Here is an 18,411-nt window from a genome sequence, read left to right on the forward strand (position 1 = left end):
GCACAATAAAGTTATTCTGTAGAGCGCTTCCGGTTTCTGAAGGCTCCCTTCCGCTTCGACACGGACTTTATAAAAGTATAATTGAGAGGAAACAGAAGGTGTTTCCTGTGTTGTAGAATTTCGCGGAGCTATGTTAATGGACACTTTTGCCTTCAACAAGTTTCCGGTGGAATGGGAATCCCGGTGTTAGTGTATTGTGTTCTCTGTTCTTGTTAATAAAGTTTTATATATCCTCAACCCCCCCTACAATCGATCGAATATGGCTGCTGTCGCCTAGGTAACGGGGCCTACTACTGGAAGTTTGATCTGGCAGACATGACAACGGAGCCTTTCCTGCAGTAAGTCGCCTGTGTAGCTGCGTCTGGGGTCTATGCTGTGGTTAATGGACGGCCTTTTGTTTCCTAGTAGTTGGTGCTGTGCCCAGAAAGGTGCTGTCTGGACTCCACATAGCTAGGGTTAGCACCTCATCCCTTTAAAACGAACACAGGTTCTGAGGCTAATGTAATACAGATAAGGTACTGACTTTAATTACCACCTTCATCAGCCTCAGAACCTGTGTCATCAGTATGTGTTTTACAGGGATGAGGTGACAACACTACACATAGCATGTTCTCATGACATATTTCCAGCATTCCTCTCCTGTGCTGTTTTTCTCTTTTTTTGTCTTATTATCTTTCTGTGTGTCTTGGGTCTCCTGGCCCAGTGCTGGACATTCAGTACTTCACCAGACCTCCTAAGGCCCCTTTCACACGAGTGTTCCATTTTTTTTCATCAGTTCAGCCACGTTTTTTTCTAAGAAAAAACAGATCAGTTCACATCAGTTTGTCGTCAGTTTATGTCTGTTTTCCATCTGTTTACATCCGGTTTTTGTCCGTTTAGCTCAGTTTACATCAGTTCTTTGTCCATTTAGAACAGTTTATATTCATTTTTGGTCCATTTACAACTGTTTTACATCAGTTTACATCCATTTTTTCATCCGTTCCATTTTTTTTTAAGGAAGAAAAATAGGGTTTTCTTCCATTCAAAAAAAAAAAAAACGGATGTTAACGGATGCAGACATTAATGGATGTAAACATGATCATCCATTTACATCCGCTAGTCCATATAAATACATGGGTGTCCGTTTTTCATTCGTAAATGGACAGATGAAAAACGGACATATGAAACGCCCGTTTGAAAGGGGCCTAACTGTCACTTATTTGGAGCCAAAGCCTACTTCCCTCCTCAGCTGACACTTGTTATCTAGTGTGATGTATAAAATTTGCTGCAATCTACCTCCCTCCCATGCTTTTTTTTTTTAAAGCTGACCTTTATAGAATTACAGAAAAAAAAAATTCTTCGTCTGGCTGCACCCCTTGCTGCCATCCCCTCCTAGGCAACAAAGCTGTTTTCTATTTGCTGCCTCCTGGAATACTGACATTAGATATCCTGGCAAGCATTACCATTCATGTACACAGATACAGATCTCATGATGTGTCATTGGGGGACAGGCTACAGGAGCCAGGGTAAGACAGCCAGCTCCCTGTGACATTAACAATGAAGATGGTGGCGCAAGATGGGATCGGGGGGTGGGAAGAAGGCAATGCTGGATCTTTTGCGCTTGTAAGTGCAGTAAGCCCCCTACATACAATCATTCAACTTGTGGCATTTCAAAGATGCAAATACAGTCAGGTCCATAAATATTGGGACATCGATACAATTCTAACATTTTTGGCTCTATACACCACCACAATGGATTTGAAATGAAACAAACAAGATGTGCTTTAACTGCAGACTCTCAGCTTTAATTTGAGGGGATCAGGTGAACGGTGTAGGAATTACAACAGTTTGCATATGTGCCTCCCACTTGTTAAGGGACCAAAAGTAATGGGACAATTGACTTCTCAGCTGTTCCATGGCCAGGTGTGTGTTATTCCCTCATTATCCCAATTACAATGAGCCGATACAAGGTCCAGAGTTCATTTCAAGTGTGCTATTTGCATTTGGAATCTGTTGCTGTCAACTCTCAAGATGAGATCCAAAGAGCTGTCACTATCAGTGAAGCAAGCCATCATTAGGCTGAAAAAACAAAACAAACCCATCAGAGAGATAGCAAAAACATTAGGCGTGGCCAAAAAAACTGTTTGGAACATTCTTAAAAAGAAAGAACGCACTGGTGAGCTCTGCAACACCAAAAGACCCGGAAGACCACGGAAAAACACTGTGGTGGGTGACCGAAGAATTCTTTCCCTGGTGAAGAAAACACCCTTCAGAACAGTTGGCCAGATCAAGAACACTCTCCAGGAGGTAGGTGTATGTGTGTCAAAGTCCACAATCAAGAGAAGACTTCACCAGAGTGAATATAGAGGGTTCACCACAAGATGTAAACCATTGGTGAGCCTCAAAAACAGGAAGGCCAGATTAGAGTTTGCCAAACAATATCTAAAAAAGCCTTCACAGTTCTGGAACAACATCCTATGGACAGATGAGACCACGATCAACTTGTACCAGAGTGATGGGAAGAGAAGAGTATGGAGATGGAAAGGAACTGCTCATGATCCTAAGCATACCACCTCATCAATGAAGCATGGTGGTGGTAGTGTCATGGTGCGGGCATGTATGGCTGTATATTTATTGATGATGTGACTGCTGAAAAAAGCAGCAGGATGAATTCTGAAGTGTTTCAGGCAATATTATCTGCTCATAATCAGTCAAATGCTTCAGAACTCATTGGACGCCGCTTCACAGTGCAGATGGACAATGACCCAAAGCATACTGCAAAAGCAACCATAGAGTTTTTTAAGGGAAAGAAGTGGAATGTTATGCAATGGCCAAGTCAATCACCTGACCTGAATCCGATTGAGCATGCATTTCACTTGCTGAAGACAAAACCGAAGGGAAAATGCCCCAAGAACAAGCAGGAACTGAAGACAGTTGCAGTAGAGGCCTGGCAGAGCATCACCAGGGATGAAACCCAGCGTCTGGTGATGTCTATTCGTTCCAGACTTCAGGCTGTAATTGACTGCAAAGGATTTGCAACCAAGTATTAAAAAGTGAAAGTTTGATTTATGATTATCATTCTGTCCCATTACTTTTGGTCCCTTAACAAGTGGGAGGCACATATGCAAACTGTTGTAATTCCTACACCGTTCACCTGATTTTGATGTAAATACCCTCAAATTAAAGCTGACAGTCTGCAGTTAAAGCACTTCTTGTTTGTTTCATTTCAAATCCATTGTGGTGGTTTATAGAGCCAAAAATGTTAGAATTGTGTCGATGTCCCAATATTTGTGGACCTGACTGTATGTTCACATGTCCAATCATGTAAAGCTGGGTACACACATCCATGCCTTTTTGTTTTTTATTCATTCAACCCAGCAAGCTGAAGGAAGAAATTGACAGATCACCATACCAACACAAGCAATGTTGGTGGGGCAATCTCCTCCGCTGTGCCTTTGTGTTCTGACAGGGGTAACCCCCCTCCCCCACCAGAACACATTAGCTGCACTTGCAGCCATTGTTTGAAAGTGCTGATCTTTGTTGGCTTACGAACAAGCTCCTGGAATGGAACTTGTTCATAAGTAGGGGACTTACTGTATATTGTTGCAGCATAAGAAAAACACCAAAGGTAAATGGGGGAGAAGTAGAATTCCAGGATAACGCTAACTATGTTTAAAGGAGAAGTAGGGCCAAAGCTCTTTTGGCTCTACTTCTCCTGTAGGTCATTTGAGTGCACTTCATTCTGCACTCGTATGACCCAGATTCAGCCAACAGTGGGCTAAAGTCCGCTGTTGTCTGACATCACAGATCTAGTCCATACATTGGAGAGATCCTGGCTTTAATGGGATCCACTCAGAAGCCTAGACCAGCAGCTGTGAGCCTGAGCCAGCCGCTCCCACCCTCTCCACAACCTTGCACTCCAGTGAGTACTGGAGGGGTAGAGCAGAGAGCCAGTGGCTGGCTGCTCACTGAAGAGCAGAACCGAGGTGGATCGATGCTTCATCCACCTAGGTGAATACGTTTTTTTTGGGTTTTTTTTTTTTCAAACCCCATTCTTCTCTTTTAAAAATGTTCACTCCGCACTGCTGCTACCTATGCTGTCTAACCTTTGCAAGAAAGATGCAGATACCTATTTTCAGCCAACTCCTGTCCAGTCACATGATTCAGCTCTCCTGTGTCAATCAGCAGCTGCTACAGTGGAGAGAAGGAAGCACAGTCAAGGGCTGGGACATGGGAGCCTACAAGTGATGGTATGGCTCCTGAAATTCCTACCCATTGTCAAGCACTCCCTCTTCTCCCCTGCAGTCACTGCTCACTAACACAAGGGATCATGTGACTGGACAAAAAGGAAATGAAATTAGGAAGGAATACAGATCTTTTTAGGCAGCATAGGTAGGAAGAGGGAGGAGGGAACATTTTTAAGACTAGTTGGTGTTAGGCAATGCGCAACATAATGTGCACTAAAGTGGTTCTAAAAGCTGAAGGTAAAAAACCTTCAGTGTGCAGCTCCCCCGTCAACCCCCCCCCCTCCTTTATACTCACCTGAGATGTGTACGAGAGAAGCTTTTCTCTAGGTCTCTGCCTCCTCATTGGCTAAGACGCAGAAGCAGGAGCGATTGACTCCTGCTGCTGTCAATCACTGTCAGTGAGGAGAGACAGGGTAGAGCCAAGTCTCGCTCTGTGTGACTCATAGAGCATGCATGCCCGAGTGCCCCCAGAGTAAGCAGCTTGCTGTGGGGGGACAGAGCAGGGAGGAGGGGCCTTGAGTGCTGGCGGGAGATCTGAGAAGAGTTGGATAGGGCTGCTCTGTGCAGAACCATTGCACTGAGCAGGTAAGTATAACATGTTTATTTTTTATTTTAAAAAAAGAACCTTTACAACCACTTTAGGCCTGTATTCACACCTGAGCAGAATGTAACCCTAGTGATTTTGAAGCTTTTTTGGGCATTTTACGAGCATTGTGCAAGTGTTTTTGCATGTGTATTAAAGAGGAACTAAAGCCTCCTATCCTTTTCAGCCAAGAAAGCTGCCATCTTAGCCTCTGTTTGATCTGCAATTGCTCTAAAGCTGCACATGTGATCAGTTATGACACCAGCTATTTGATGGTTTGACAGTTTGTTTGAGAGGACACACAAATGTGACAGTATTGCCAGCATGCTGGGAATGTAACTGTTAAATCAATGGATTTAGTTCCACTTTAAAGCAGTATTAAATCCAAAATCAAAAATGTTTTATATTGCAGCTTACCAATCATTAGATGTGTGAAATATATAAAGTGACATAGAATAGTGATCTGACACCAACTCTGGAGAAATGAGCACAGGACACAGCAGACAGTCCTTGGGGGGTTAGGCTTTCCATACATTATACAATATTCTTTAGAAAATTGCTTTAGATCTACCAAAAAACATATAATATGAGGTCAAACCTAAACAACACTTTCAATTGTATCCAATTAGGCAGGCCCTTGCACTAAGATAAATCTAAAGGAAATTGGGCAGAAATTGGACAGAAAATTGTATAGTGTATGGCCAGCCTTAGTGTTAACTGTATTAGCAGATTTGAATAGAAATAACAAATTGAAGCCAAACTCCAACTGACTCTTTATAATCGGCAAACTTTTTTTTCCTTTTGGGATAAAGGTTTTACATTAATAAAATGATAATTTTAGTCATCCCTGTCAGTGGTAAATGGATGGTCTCATCCATGTAAGCTGATACATTCTGCTAGCACTTGAACATGTGAAAATCAACAGACTTACTGGCTGGATGACCAGATGAAAATAGAAGAAAGAAAGCCAAAAAAAACTAATGCAGCCATCACATCTCGGTAAGCTGCAATATAACATATGTTTGCTTTTGGGTTTCATAATGCTTTAAGGTTCAGATGTTTGTTTCCTGTGCTGTGCAAGAGGGGGAGAGTTTTTTCAGGCTCAAAAATTCATACAAATGTGTGTTGCATTTATACAGGTACTGCCTTTGAAGTCTATACAGGAAAAGATGTCTGAATACGCTCAAAAAAAGCTCATGCACATTTCTTAGTGTAGATGACTGACTGTACAAGTGTGAATAGGAACAATGGGATTCTGCATGTTGAGCGTAGTCAGGCATAGAGAAACAAGCTGAAAAATGCTTTAAACATGAATGGTGGCAAAAACACCACGACTGGGTAGCTGTGAAAGGCCAGTATAAAGGAAAAGCAGTAGTGAAAAAAAGCACTTTTGGGTTTAAAGTGTGGCTGCAGCTTTAATGCAGTTTCACCTATTTCGTAACTTTGCCAACTTTTAGCCCCCCAGTGCATGCTGATGCTGCTTAATCACTTGGCAACCGCTCTATAGTAGAATGACGGCTACAGTGCGGTTGTCCAGTTCTGGGAGGGCATCATATGACATCTTCCTAGATTGCGCGCCCCCAGCGGCCACAGCTGACTACGTGATGTGGTAAAAGGCCAATCACAGCGGCCTTTTACCACGTGATCAGCTGTGTCCAATGACATAGCAGATCACCTGGTAAATACAGTTGCCGGTTATCGGCTGCACTTTCCTCACGCTGTCACAGCGTGAGGAAAGTACTGCAGATGACCAGCAATTGTCAGAGAGCAGTTTGGCACTGATCATAAGTGCCGCCAGTCAGTGCCCATCAGTGCCACCCATCATTGCTGCATATCACTGCAGCATCATCAGTGCAGCCTATCAGTGTTGCCTATCCATGGCAAACTCATCAGTGCCCACCAGTGCTGCCTATCAGTGCAGCCTCATCATTGCACATCAATGAAGGAGAAAAGTTACCTGTTTGCAAAAACTTTTTTTTTTTTCCAATTTTTTGCTCTTTTTTTCTTATAATGAAAAAAATAAAACACCCAGTGGTGATTAAGTACCACCAAAAGAAATCTCTATTTGTGTGGAAAAAAGTATTAAAATTTCATATGTGTACAATGTTGCATGACTGTGCAGTTGTCATTCAAAGTGCGACATCCCTGAAAGCTGAAAATTGGCCTGTGCAAAGGAGGTAAAACTGCCCAGCAGGCAAGTGGTTAAAGTGGTGCTAAAGCCAAAATGTTTTAAAACATAATGCATTCCCTGTGTTAAGGTAAAAAAAAAACATGTTATATCTTGCTGTCCTCTCCCTTCACTGTGTGAAGAGGAAGAGAGGGGAGAAGAGATCCAGCTCTGTACATGGCTGCAACTCTTCTCCCCTCTCTTCCTCTTCACACAGCACTCAAGTAGCAACAGAGACAAATGCACTGAGTGCCTGTGGAATGTGTATATGGAGTACCTATAGAGCATAGCTTCATAGACACACTCGACTCAGGAGCAAGCCTACACTGGGGTAGATTTACTAAAACTGGTGCACTCAGAATCTGGTGCACCTGTGCATGGGAGCCAATCAGCTTCTAACCTCAGCTTGTTCAATTAAGCTTTAGCAATAAAACCTGGAAGCTGATTGATTTCTATGCTGAAGTGAGCCTGATTTTGCACTCCAGCTTTAGTAAATAAATCTTCTCTGTGTGCCCCCATAGCAAGCTGCTTGCTATGGGGGCACACAGAGAAGAGGAGCCAAGATCGCCAGCAGGCCGTTCTATGCAAAACCATTGCACAGAACAGGTAAGTATAACATGTTTATTATTTTAATAAAAAAATTACTTTTAGTAATCCTTTAACTATGCAATGACGGCCAAAACAAGATTTATTGCCAGAACGCACTTTTGCAACCTTGGCATGTGTTGGTAAAACTGTATAAATCTTTGCAACTACTTGTGAATTATACCTTTTTTTTCCTGGTTGAATTTTGCCATTATTTGGTGATAAATGTTAATGACTGTCTTATGAAAACTGGCCAAACAAATAATTTGAACTGTGTATTTCCTGCCACTACCATGACTTACCACCAAGGAACAACTGAAAATAAATTCTCCTACTCCCTCCTGATGTCCATCACGTGTGTATGATATTTGTTGTTTATACCATCAGTCTGGTAAGGGAGCAATATTGCACATTTTGCTGCTTTTTTTTTTTTTTTTCATTTATCCTATCTAAAACTGCATTCACACGACTCTTTGTCGTGGCGGAAAAAACACACAAAGCTCAAAAAGATGCATGAGCTACTTTGCCACATTTGATTCATATTGTGCAGCCCATTAAATTGAATGGGCTGCCCTATGTGTGTAGCTCGACAACGCACACAGTATATGTACACGCTCACAAAATACTTTCATGTGAATGCAGCCTAAAACTCACTAATGGTCCATACACACCAGGTGTGGTGGGACTGCATTGGGTGGCTATTCCAGCACATTCCCACCACAAGACGAGGCAAAATGCTTTGTCTCCTATGTGCCTGGTTCATACTATCGTGTTGCGGTGGTGTGTCCTGAAAAGAGTATGGCTAGTCTCTTTCTCCAGTGTAGCGCACTGCTGGGCAATCCACCGTACTGTGTGGAGGCCAATACAACTGTATTCTACAGTGCAGAATTTAAAATGGAACAAGGATTCTAACTGGTTGTTAGGCGTAACACAAACTTGTTTTATTTGCACACTTTTGATATATAGCTGCAGTAGCCTCATGTGAAGGGCCAGGATACACATACATTTGTAGTATGCTTCTGATAATGGTTTGAGAATCACTTTTTGACTGCTGTGAAGTGCAATGTTTGGATTTGGGTTTGAATTGTGAAAATTGCCACTCATTACAAGTCCAATTGCCTGTGTACACTAATCCTAAAAGTGACAGCACGCATTGCAGAATCTACAAGGAAAACACACCACAGCAAACAATAAAGTGCCATGACTCTTCTTTCATGTCTAAATGTCCTTTTTCCTCTGATCGTCTTCCAGGACAGCTACTTGACAAATGAATGGCTCCACCTTCAACAGGAAACACAAACCAAAAAGAGGTTAAAAGACCCTCCCACCTTCTCGTCCTCCTTTTCATTGTGTTTTCCGACTATCCAGGAGTTCACTTCGAAATGTTTGCTTTGTTGTTTCCCTGGGTCTGATGATTGTGGTCATCAGCACCCCTCTATGTAGTTTGATCACAGTCTCTGAGCTATGGCCTTCCTTCCTACCTGAAGGTTCCTTTTCTGCTGTGTTGGATCTTGCCCTCCTTCCTCCGTGAAGTGTTGGAGGCACTCCATCAGCTTCATTAGCTGTTCTCCTAATGGCTAGGAGAACAAGATGGCGTGTCTTTCCACCTTTAATGAAAGTTTGGTATTGCTCCTTAGGCAAGGTGTATCGGGGCAGACTGGGGTGGACCAAGATGGCGTCCATTTTCTCTTCCTGGATGCCCTTTCTGCGGGGTGACTGAAGCATTTTCTCTTTGTATTAGACTCAGCCACTCTACCAACAGCTCTGGTCTCTCTGCAGCCCCAACAGAATTGAGGAAGGGGAAAGGGCAGATGTATGAGAGGTCACTACAAGGGCAAGATCTGGATCTTCTGCCACCAGATCAGCACTGTTTAAGGTAAGCTTATGCTAATGTAGTCATATGTTTACCTTTAAGGGGGGTTGTTACTGTTTTCTTAAACTTTGGAATATCCCTTCTTTTTCTTTATTATTACTGCAGAAAATACTGTTAAAGAAAAAGCGTGCAATATCAGCTCTCAAGTTTTTACAGTAAGTCCCTAAGGGAAAGCTGCCACTGGTATTAAGAACTTTGTGTATTCCATGCGACCTTAAATCGTTTCTACTCTTTCCCTCCTTCCTATCTATTCTGTCTAGTGCTACTAGGTAACTTTTTCTGATAGAGGAGACTGAAGAATTTCAAGATAAAATGTATAGAGGGTTACAGGAGCAAAAAATAGTTGGACCTTTTCCATCTATCAGTCTCTTTAAGAAATGATGTTCTGTGCATGCAAAGAGCTCGAGAAAAAGCTGTTTGTGTTTAGGTCTTATGAGCACTGTGTTCCTAGTACCCAGCACATCTGCTAGGAGGGTAGGAGACTTGGAAGCCCTGTCATGTAAGAACCCATACTTGATCTTACAAGGTAGGGTAGTTCTTAAAGCCAGTCCATATGTATATTCCCAAGGGTTTTTTTTTAGCTTTCCATAGTTTCAAAAAGTGACTCTCCCAACTTTCTGCAGTACCCCAGAAAATCAGGATGAGCGGTCCAGTTTTTTAGATGTGAAAATGTGTCTGGAGATATTTGGAACTCATTAAAAGACAAGTATTTTTTCTTTCTTTAAATCATACTTGCCTAGGTGGATGCAGCATCGATCCGATGCTACATCTGTTTACCGACACCTCTAAGGTTGAGAAACGAGTGATTAAACTCCCCTCCGCTCTGAGCATCAGTCACCAATATCTGCTCTGCCCCCCTCCAGCACTCACTGGAGCGCAGCGGGAGCTGCTGCCTCAAGCTCTCAGTGGCTTGCTGAGAGGCTGAGTCAGGTGCCAGTCCAGGCTCCTGTGCAGATCCCAACTATATGGCTATGATCCTTCCCCAGCCTGGACCGGCTCTGTGATGTCAGCCGACAGTGAACTGCACTCTTGTGATCCAGAGAAGTACAGCCAAACGAGCTTTAAGGAGTTAAATGGGTCTAGTCATCTTCTAACTCTTTTTAGTGGCTCAAAGAGAGTGCTTAAAGCCTTCATAGATTTCAAAGCCAGAGGGAAGCAATCCTTTCTGTACATAATATGTAAATAATAGGTTTCCAGTCTCCAGGTACAATAAAGGCACATTCCACAAGATCATTGGTTACTTTGTGCACTGATATTTCAGGAACTTCTCGGGAACCGATCTCCAGAGCTATGGTATGGTCAACAAATCGTATTTTTTTAAGCGTTACCGAGCTGAATTGTTTACCAGAGAAGATTTGGCCTTCAGTAGAAAGAAAGGTTTTACAAGCTGTTGTCCTTTCCTGAGGTATGATAAGTTTCTTGTTTTATCTCCTTGAGAAGCTATCCTGGAAGATGACCAGGGAAAACTACAGTTAGACTTGTGTAATGGTATTTCCAGGGGTCTTCCAGGACAGTGTTTATATTCCCACCCATGGTTTCTGCTTTATGGTTTTACGCTTTGGTGTTGGCATGTCATGATTTCCACTTGTGCACTTTGGTGACAGTTCTTACTTATATGACACTGAGGGTGGGAGGGGCTTTTAACATCTTTTTGGTTTGTTTCCTGTTGAAGGTGGAGCCAATCATCTCTCAAGTAGCTGTCCTTGAAGAGTCCCAGAGATACTGTTAATGGTAAGTCTAACTAGTTTTTATGCAGTTACATTACTCCAAAATTAAATATTTTGTGCATCCATTGATTACCCCAGTGTCATATAACCTTGCATCTGTTTCTCAAAATCATTGATTTTTTTCAGAGGTAAAGGAGATAAGGCATGGGAATGACCTATGCTTCTGGCAGAAGACTTTTAAGACACAAAAATATGGAAAAGGTGCAGCCAAGAAGGGTAGCACAATTGGATATTACAGGTCAGATATTTTAGTCATGTACACGTGTGAATACTTTAAGTAGAACTGAAGGCAACACTTTTTTTTCCATTTTGAATATAGTAAAGGAGGGCTATAATGTCTGTCAGGTTTTCTTTTCATTTCTTTTTATGCTATCTGTGTCCCATAGGAAATCTATTTCTTCATTTGCTGCCCCTTAGCCAAAACAGGAGGCGAGAGGAAATCCTTTCAAAATGAGGGAATTCCGGGGTGTCACAGGGTCCCCTAGAACTAGTATCCTTGGAAGATTTCCCCTCTATTACTGTTCTGGTGTCAACATAAAATTTGGGATTTTATTTTACTTTCACTTTTGATGATAATGGTAAACAGGACAAATAGGAACAATATAGACAAATGGAGAAGGTAAATCTCCGTAACATAGGCACAGACAGCAATAAAAACCTGACAGGTGTTTTAATCCCTCTCCACTCTATACAAAACTAAAAAGTGAGTGAATCTTTGGCTGTCACCAGAAATAGTGTCCCCATTAGAAGGCTTCCCCCCTCTATTCCTGTTTTGGTGACAACCCAAAATGTGAAATTTTCTTTAATTTTCACTCTCAGTGATAATAGTAAACAGGACAATAGAGAGGGTGAATTTCCGTATCTAAGGGCATATATGGCAATAAAACCTGACAGGTGTTCTAATCTCTCTCCACTTTATCCAAAAATGGTTGCTGACTGATTTGTAGTTTGAATGAACTGCTGTACTTCATTCACACTGCCTAAAGCTCAGGAACTGTCTGCCTGTGCAGAAGTACGGGCAGCAAGCTCTAGGCATTGTGTGCAGAAGTTTGACATTGCATCTACGATGAGTACAATGCTCTGCAGGCTCCTAAGAAAAAAATAATGCACATTTTTTTTTACCTGCAAAAATATGTGCATTTCTATATTTTTTCAAAAGGTGAACTTAGCCCTTTCAGGAGCTGAGGAACGCTTTACTGGCTTAGAGAAAAGCTTCAAGAAACTTGCTGAAAGCTGTTATTCAAGTTGAAGCCTGTATGGTACAGGCTTAACAAATTCAGCCATCTACACAAACAAAGGTGGATGGGCAAATTCTTCCTCCCTCCCCCACTGGGACATTGTATTCTTTTTTTTTTTTTTTAATATATCTTTTATTAAATTTATTACAATACAACAATCAACCATAAATTGTTTATTACAACATATATATTCCCAAAAATAAGAAAGAAAACTTTAACCCCATTCCCAACCCCCTAATCCCTCCCCTCCCAATACTATTACCCCTGTCTGAGTAGTTGTTACCATCTATTTCCTTCCCTATTTACCAACCTATTTACCAACCTATATCTACAACCCTATATTCTATTATCTAGTTAACCAGTTTGAATCTCCAACTCTGCTACCAGGGCATCGCTTATTTTAAGATATTTTTCTGTTGTTTTGAATTCATACCATCTACTCCAATCTTTTCTAAATTTTTCCATTTTGTTTTCCTCCATATGGTGTAACTCCTCCATCCTATTAATATATTCGATTCTATCTATCCAGTCTCTCATTGTTGGAGGGTTCTGAACCTGTCAAAATTTGTGGATTAAACTTTTTGCCGCACTAATCAGATGGTATAATATACTATTTTTACATTGTTTCACTGATATCTCTGACTTATAAAAAGACACAACCACGGATCCTTCTTAATAGATGTCCCCAAAATCTCCTGTATATTTTGAATTATATCTTGCCAAAACACCTGTATTTTTGGACAATCCCACCAAATGTGAGCCATCGTCCCAATTGCCCCACAACTCCTCCAACACAATGGTGATATTTCTCCTTGTTGTTTATGTGCCACACTCGGTGTACAATACCATCTAGATAAACATTTATAATTCATTCCGACTGTGTTCATAGTCATCACAACGTGCATTAACTTAAACATTTTAATCTTCTGTTGGTCGTTTATTTTTGTACCCAATTCTCTTTCCCATTTATCCAAGAAAGATGAAGATTCAGATCCTATCAATTCAATTAAGATCTTATAAATCTTAGAAGTTATATGTTTGTATACTATCTTGGAACTCAACATTTTTTCAAATGGATGCATGTCCTCTGGCATGATCAGGGGTTGGGGGAGCTTTGAGAAAAATTTCCTAACTGACAGTATTTCAATTCATCTAATACAAAAAATAAATCCTTTTTACTCTTTAATTCTTAAAAAGTGCATAACTTCCCTTTTTATCTACTATATCCTTTAACCGTGCATTTCTATCTTTAAACCATTTCCCTGAAATATTCCCTCTCCCTGAAAGAAAAAAAATCTGTATCCACCAGTGGCAATAATAATCAATTGTACTTCCACTCCATTGACGTGTGCAAACCATCCTAAATTCTCAACACCTCCCCTGTCAATGTGCCACGATTTTCATCTATAACCCAAAACCTTCGTGGGATCCAAATGATTCTCTCTAATTGTGTATTACTTAATATACCTTCCATTTTAACCCAACTTTTCTCTTGTGAATTATGTGTCCAATCAACCACCCGTGATAATAACACTTCCTCATATTTGGCAGATTTAATCCTCCTTTCTCTTTGTTGTAACATAAAGTTTCATACTTAATTATTGGTTTCTTATTAGCCCATATAAACCTCAGTATCAATTTTCTTATTATCCTAAAAAAGAATCCGGTTAAATATATTGGAAGCATTTAAAACTTGTACAGGATTTTTGGGACTGTTACCATCTTAACCAGATTTATACGCCCAATCCATGAAACCCATCCCACTGAGAGTCTTCTCAATTCCTGTAATATCTAATCTCTTACCAACGCCAAAAATTGTTCCAGGGAGAAGACAAACAACAACGGGGATAATGTACAACCCTACCTGGTTCCATTAAACATTCTTAAACAGAATTAAACATAAAACAAAATTAAACAAAAAACAAAATTAAACAAAATTCAAAACATTAACAATAACATATAAAGCCATCTATAACTCTTCCCCAAATTTCAGCACCAATCTTGTCTCCAAATACCACCCAAACCGTACTCTCTGCTCCTCGCACGACCTCCTGCTCTCTAGCTCCCTTGTCTCCTCTTCCCATGCTTGTCTCCTGGACTTCTCCAGAGCTTTCCCCATCCTCTGGAACTCTCTACCCCAATTTATCAGACTATCATCTACACTGCTCACTTTTAGGCAATCTCTGAAAACCTATCTCTTCAGGGAAGCCTATCCTGCCCTCAGCTAATAATGGAATCTTCTAGTCTTCCAACCAGTCCATCCCCCACAGTTACTACCTTTTGTACCACTAGCCCCTCCCTCCTAGAGTGTAAGCTCCAAGCAGCAGGGCCCTCCTATCCCTCTTGTATTGAACTGTATTGTTGCTGTATTGTCTCCCATTATATTGTTAAGCGCTGAGCAAACTGTTGGTGCTATATAAATCCTGTATAATAATAATAATAATTCTAAAGGTCCCTGACGAAGCCATTGACCTTCACAGCTGCTGATGGGCTATTATAGAGCCATTTTATCCAGCCAATTTTTTCCCCTAATCCTATTGCCTTTAACGTATTTATCATAAATCCCCAATCTACCCTATCAAAGGCTTTTTCTGCATCAATTGACAGTATAATTGTCAGCTGCCTGCCTTTTTTTGCAAAAGGAGCAGTGTTCTTATACCATTATCTCTTCCTTCCTTTCCTGTGATGAATCCCACCTGATCTAGATGTATCCACTCCAGCATCAGTTCTTTCATCCTGGTAGCTAGTAGTACTTTTGCGAACAATTTAATATCAGTATTTAATAGTGATATAGGTCTATAGCTAGCGCATTGTGAACTATCTTTCCCCTCTTCAAGAATAATTGTTATATATACGTGCAATGATTCCTCTCTCACTTCTGTTCCCTCCCCCAATGCATTCATATACCTACAAAGTTTAGGGACCAGTAACTCTTTAAATTTCTTGTAATACCCCACCGTATAACTATCAGGGCCAGGGCTCTTTCCTCCTGCCGAACTCTTCAAGGCCGCTTTAATTTCATCCTGGGAAATTACTCGTTATAGGGATGCTAATTTATCTTCTGCAATTCTTGCTAACTCTGCCGCCTTTAAGAATGCTTGCCTACTCCTCCTCTTTTCATCCTCTGTTGCTTTTTGATTTATAAGGTTCACCTCATAAAGTCTACTATAAAACTTTTGAAAAACATCAGCGATACCAGTGGTGGAATAGATCAACTACCCATCGTCATCCTTAATTTTTTATATATAATTTTTTTATTTCTTTTCATCATAAATTTTCCTGGTCTATTCTCCCACTGGTATCTTTCCTTTGACACTCTATTAAAGTATTTCCTGTTCTAATAGGTCCTTCAGTTCTTCTCTTTTTAAGGGTAATCTTCCAACGCAAATCGATATCCTTTAGTTTCCTGTCTTGGTCTCTCTTTTTTTTTTTTTTTGTCCCTGCGGCAATCAAGATTCCCCTCATATAGGCTTTATGTGCCTCCCATATAGTAGCCACTGTTAATTGCTTGGTTTCATTCAGAGCAAAAAATTGCTCTAGCTCTTCCCTTAACCTCTTCTCTATATCGTGGTCTTGTATAAGTGTCCACATAGCCCTCTTATTTCCCTCACCTCCCAACCATAGTCTCGTCGTGACAGGGGCATGATCCAAGATGGACATAACCTCTATGGGACATTATATTCTGACAGCCACTTATGCATCTATTGGAATACACTGATCTGCAGCTGGTTGGCTGCACCTGCTGTTCGAGGAGCATTTTCCAAACAGTCCTTTCAATAGTAGTCGGTCAAACCTTCAATTTCTGTTGTGCAGGAACAACCACAAACTGATGTAAATTCTGCCAGTCCCTGCTGAACCAGCCAAAATTTGTTCAGTGTATAGCCAGTTTAAATTCTTGCACCTCACACCTGCTCAGTTTCACTTAGTGTCCTTGCAAGAATGGATATCTCTTTTCTTTCTACTATATTTTTTGCTTGAATTGAAAGATTTATTTCTACCACCAAAAGCTACTGGTGGATTCAGGCCAGATATTGGAAATCTAACAAGCACGGGTTTTCTCAGTTAATTAAAGGACAAACTCACCTTTAAAAAAATAAAAATAAATGCACATTTTTGCAGGTTAAAAAAAATAGTACATTTATTTATTAGGAGTCGGTAAAGCACTGCACCCCGCGAACTTCTGTTTGTTGGTGCAATCTCAGGTTCCTGCAGACTGTCAGTATATCTGTCTGCTCGTACCTTGTACAGACAGGCAATTTCACAATGACGGGAAGACTCAAACTACCTAGAGTGCTTCCTAGCAACATGGTAGTTCATTAAAAGCTACAAGCCATCAGCTGCAAAGACTGTTGGTACTTGTAGTTCATTAATTCACAGATCTCTGTGAATTATTGATGCAGCTGTGTAGGTGGAGCCCCACAGGGCCGTGTTCTTTTAAAATTGTGACAGCGGGTGTGGCGAGAAGATCCACGGCCCACTGAAACAATGGGGGGAGAGGGGGTTTGGGATCAGGGAGAGGCTGTAGGAGCGGGAACATTCTGCATGTTCCACCCTAAAACGGATGGAACATGTAACATGTTCCTAAAAGTGAACTTGTCCTTTGAGTATACAGGTGTTCTCTTATGATGGTCCTGAAGTCCGTAATGAAAAACCCTTCTGTGTTCCCGTTAGCACAGGACTCTGCTGTTTAGGTTGTGCCAGTTACTGGGACCAAAACTGTGGCAGTTTGTCTGTACCTGTCTCGGAAGATTCATTTGTTAGGGGCTGTAGCAGGTCTCTTGCTATCGGATTATTCTTTTTAATGTATCCAAGTTCTTTTTTTCAGTGTATGTACTAATTCTAACAGAAATGGCTGTAGCTGGGTACTATGCGAGAGGGACAATCCTGTTTCTTCAGCCAGGACTACTTTGAAGGAATTAGCACGCACATGCGCTTAACTCCTTTTCTTCATGCAGTTTGTGCTTAGAGAGCATTGAGGAGTAATTTTCCTCACTTGTGCCATGGAGCTCACGTTAGGTTTATTGCTGGTTTGTGATTAATACAGCCTTTCTCCTCACTGTCCACAGGACAGTGCTGGTGCTAACAGTGCAACAGGCAGTGTTTGTCCACCTTTACTGCTTGCTCATTGCAGCAGAGACAGGCTAGTGGTAGAGGAAACGACCCATCTGCAGTGTCGGTGCTCACATTATCTTGCTCCTGTGTATCATCTGATATTCTCCAGAAAAACTGGAACCAGATAAAACTTATATATCTTTTAAAGTGAGATTTATTTATAGTGAATGTAAAATGACTACACCAGCAGTGCAATAAACATGAAATGCATGAACTAAATGCCAAAATCCAGAAACCTAAACAATTAACTAAATACATTATATTGCCAAAAGTATTGGGATGCCTGCCTTTGCATGCACATGAACTTTAATGGCATCCCAGTCTTAGTCTGTAGGGTTGCACCCAACAGCTTCAACTCTCCTGGGAAGGCTGTCCACAAGGTTTAGGAGTGTGTTTATGGGAATGTTTGACCATTCTTCCAGAAGCGCATTTGTGAGGTCAGGCACTGATGTCAGATGGGAAGGCCTGGCTCGCAGTCTCCTCTCTAGTTCATCCCAAAGGTGTTCTCTCAGGTTAAGGTCAGGACTCTTTTTGGACCTTGCTTTATGCACTGGTGAGCAGTCATGTTGGAACAGGAAGCAGCCATCACGAAACTGTGCTCACAAAGTTGGGAGCATAAAATTGTCCAAAATGTCTTGGTATGCTGACGCCCTAAAAGTTCCCTTTACTGGAACTAAGGGACCAAGCCCAACCTCTGAGAAACAACCCCACACCATAATCCCCCCTTCACCAAACTTTACACTTGGCAAAATGCAGTCATGCAAGTACCATTCTGGCATCTGCCAAACCCAGACATGTCCATCGGATTGCCAGACAGAAGCGTCACTCCAGAGAACACGTCTCCACTGCTCTAGAGTCCAGTGGCGGTGTGCTATACACCACCGTATCTGACGCTTTACA

The 18,411-nt window shown here is 41.3% G+C and overlaps 1 protein-coding gene across 7 annotated transcripts in view; it reads left to right on the forward strand.

The window, feature by feature from the left end:
• The first annotated feature begins 27 nt into the window (after positions 1-27).
• Positions 28-18,411, forward strand: part of CUNH11orf68 (chromosome unknown C11orf68 homolog) — a 34,847-nt gene continuing 16,463 nt past the window's right edge. The window contains exons 1-6 of one of the 7 annotated variants that reach the window (XM_089658052.1): positions 32-338; positions 9,303-9,437; positions 9,540-9,589; positions 10,696-10,839; positions 11,107-11,165; positions 11,288-11,399. Coding sequence is in view for 1 of the 7 variants with exons in the window: in XM_089658050.1 (XP_089514176.1) it covers positions 316-338 (23 nt within the window). In the remaining 6 variants the exon portion in view is untranslated. Of the gene's footprint in view, positions 339-9,302; positions 9,438-9,539; positions 9,590-9,660; positions 10,840-11,106; positions 11,166-11,287; positions 11,400-18,411 lie in introns of those variants that run through there. The other 6 variants (XM_089658051.1, XM_089658057.1, XM_089658055.1 and 3 more) reach the window with 6 other exon arrangements.

Source organism: Staurois parvus, unplaced genomic scaffold, assembly GCF_062004578.1.
Source record: "Staurois parvus isolate SC_StPar_1 unplaced genomic scaffold, SC_StPar_1.0 ptg001051l, whole genome shotgun sequence".
Lineage (NCBI taxonomy): Eukaryota > Metazoa > Chordata > Amphibia > Anura > Ranidae > Staurois > Staurois parvus.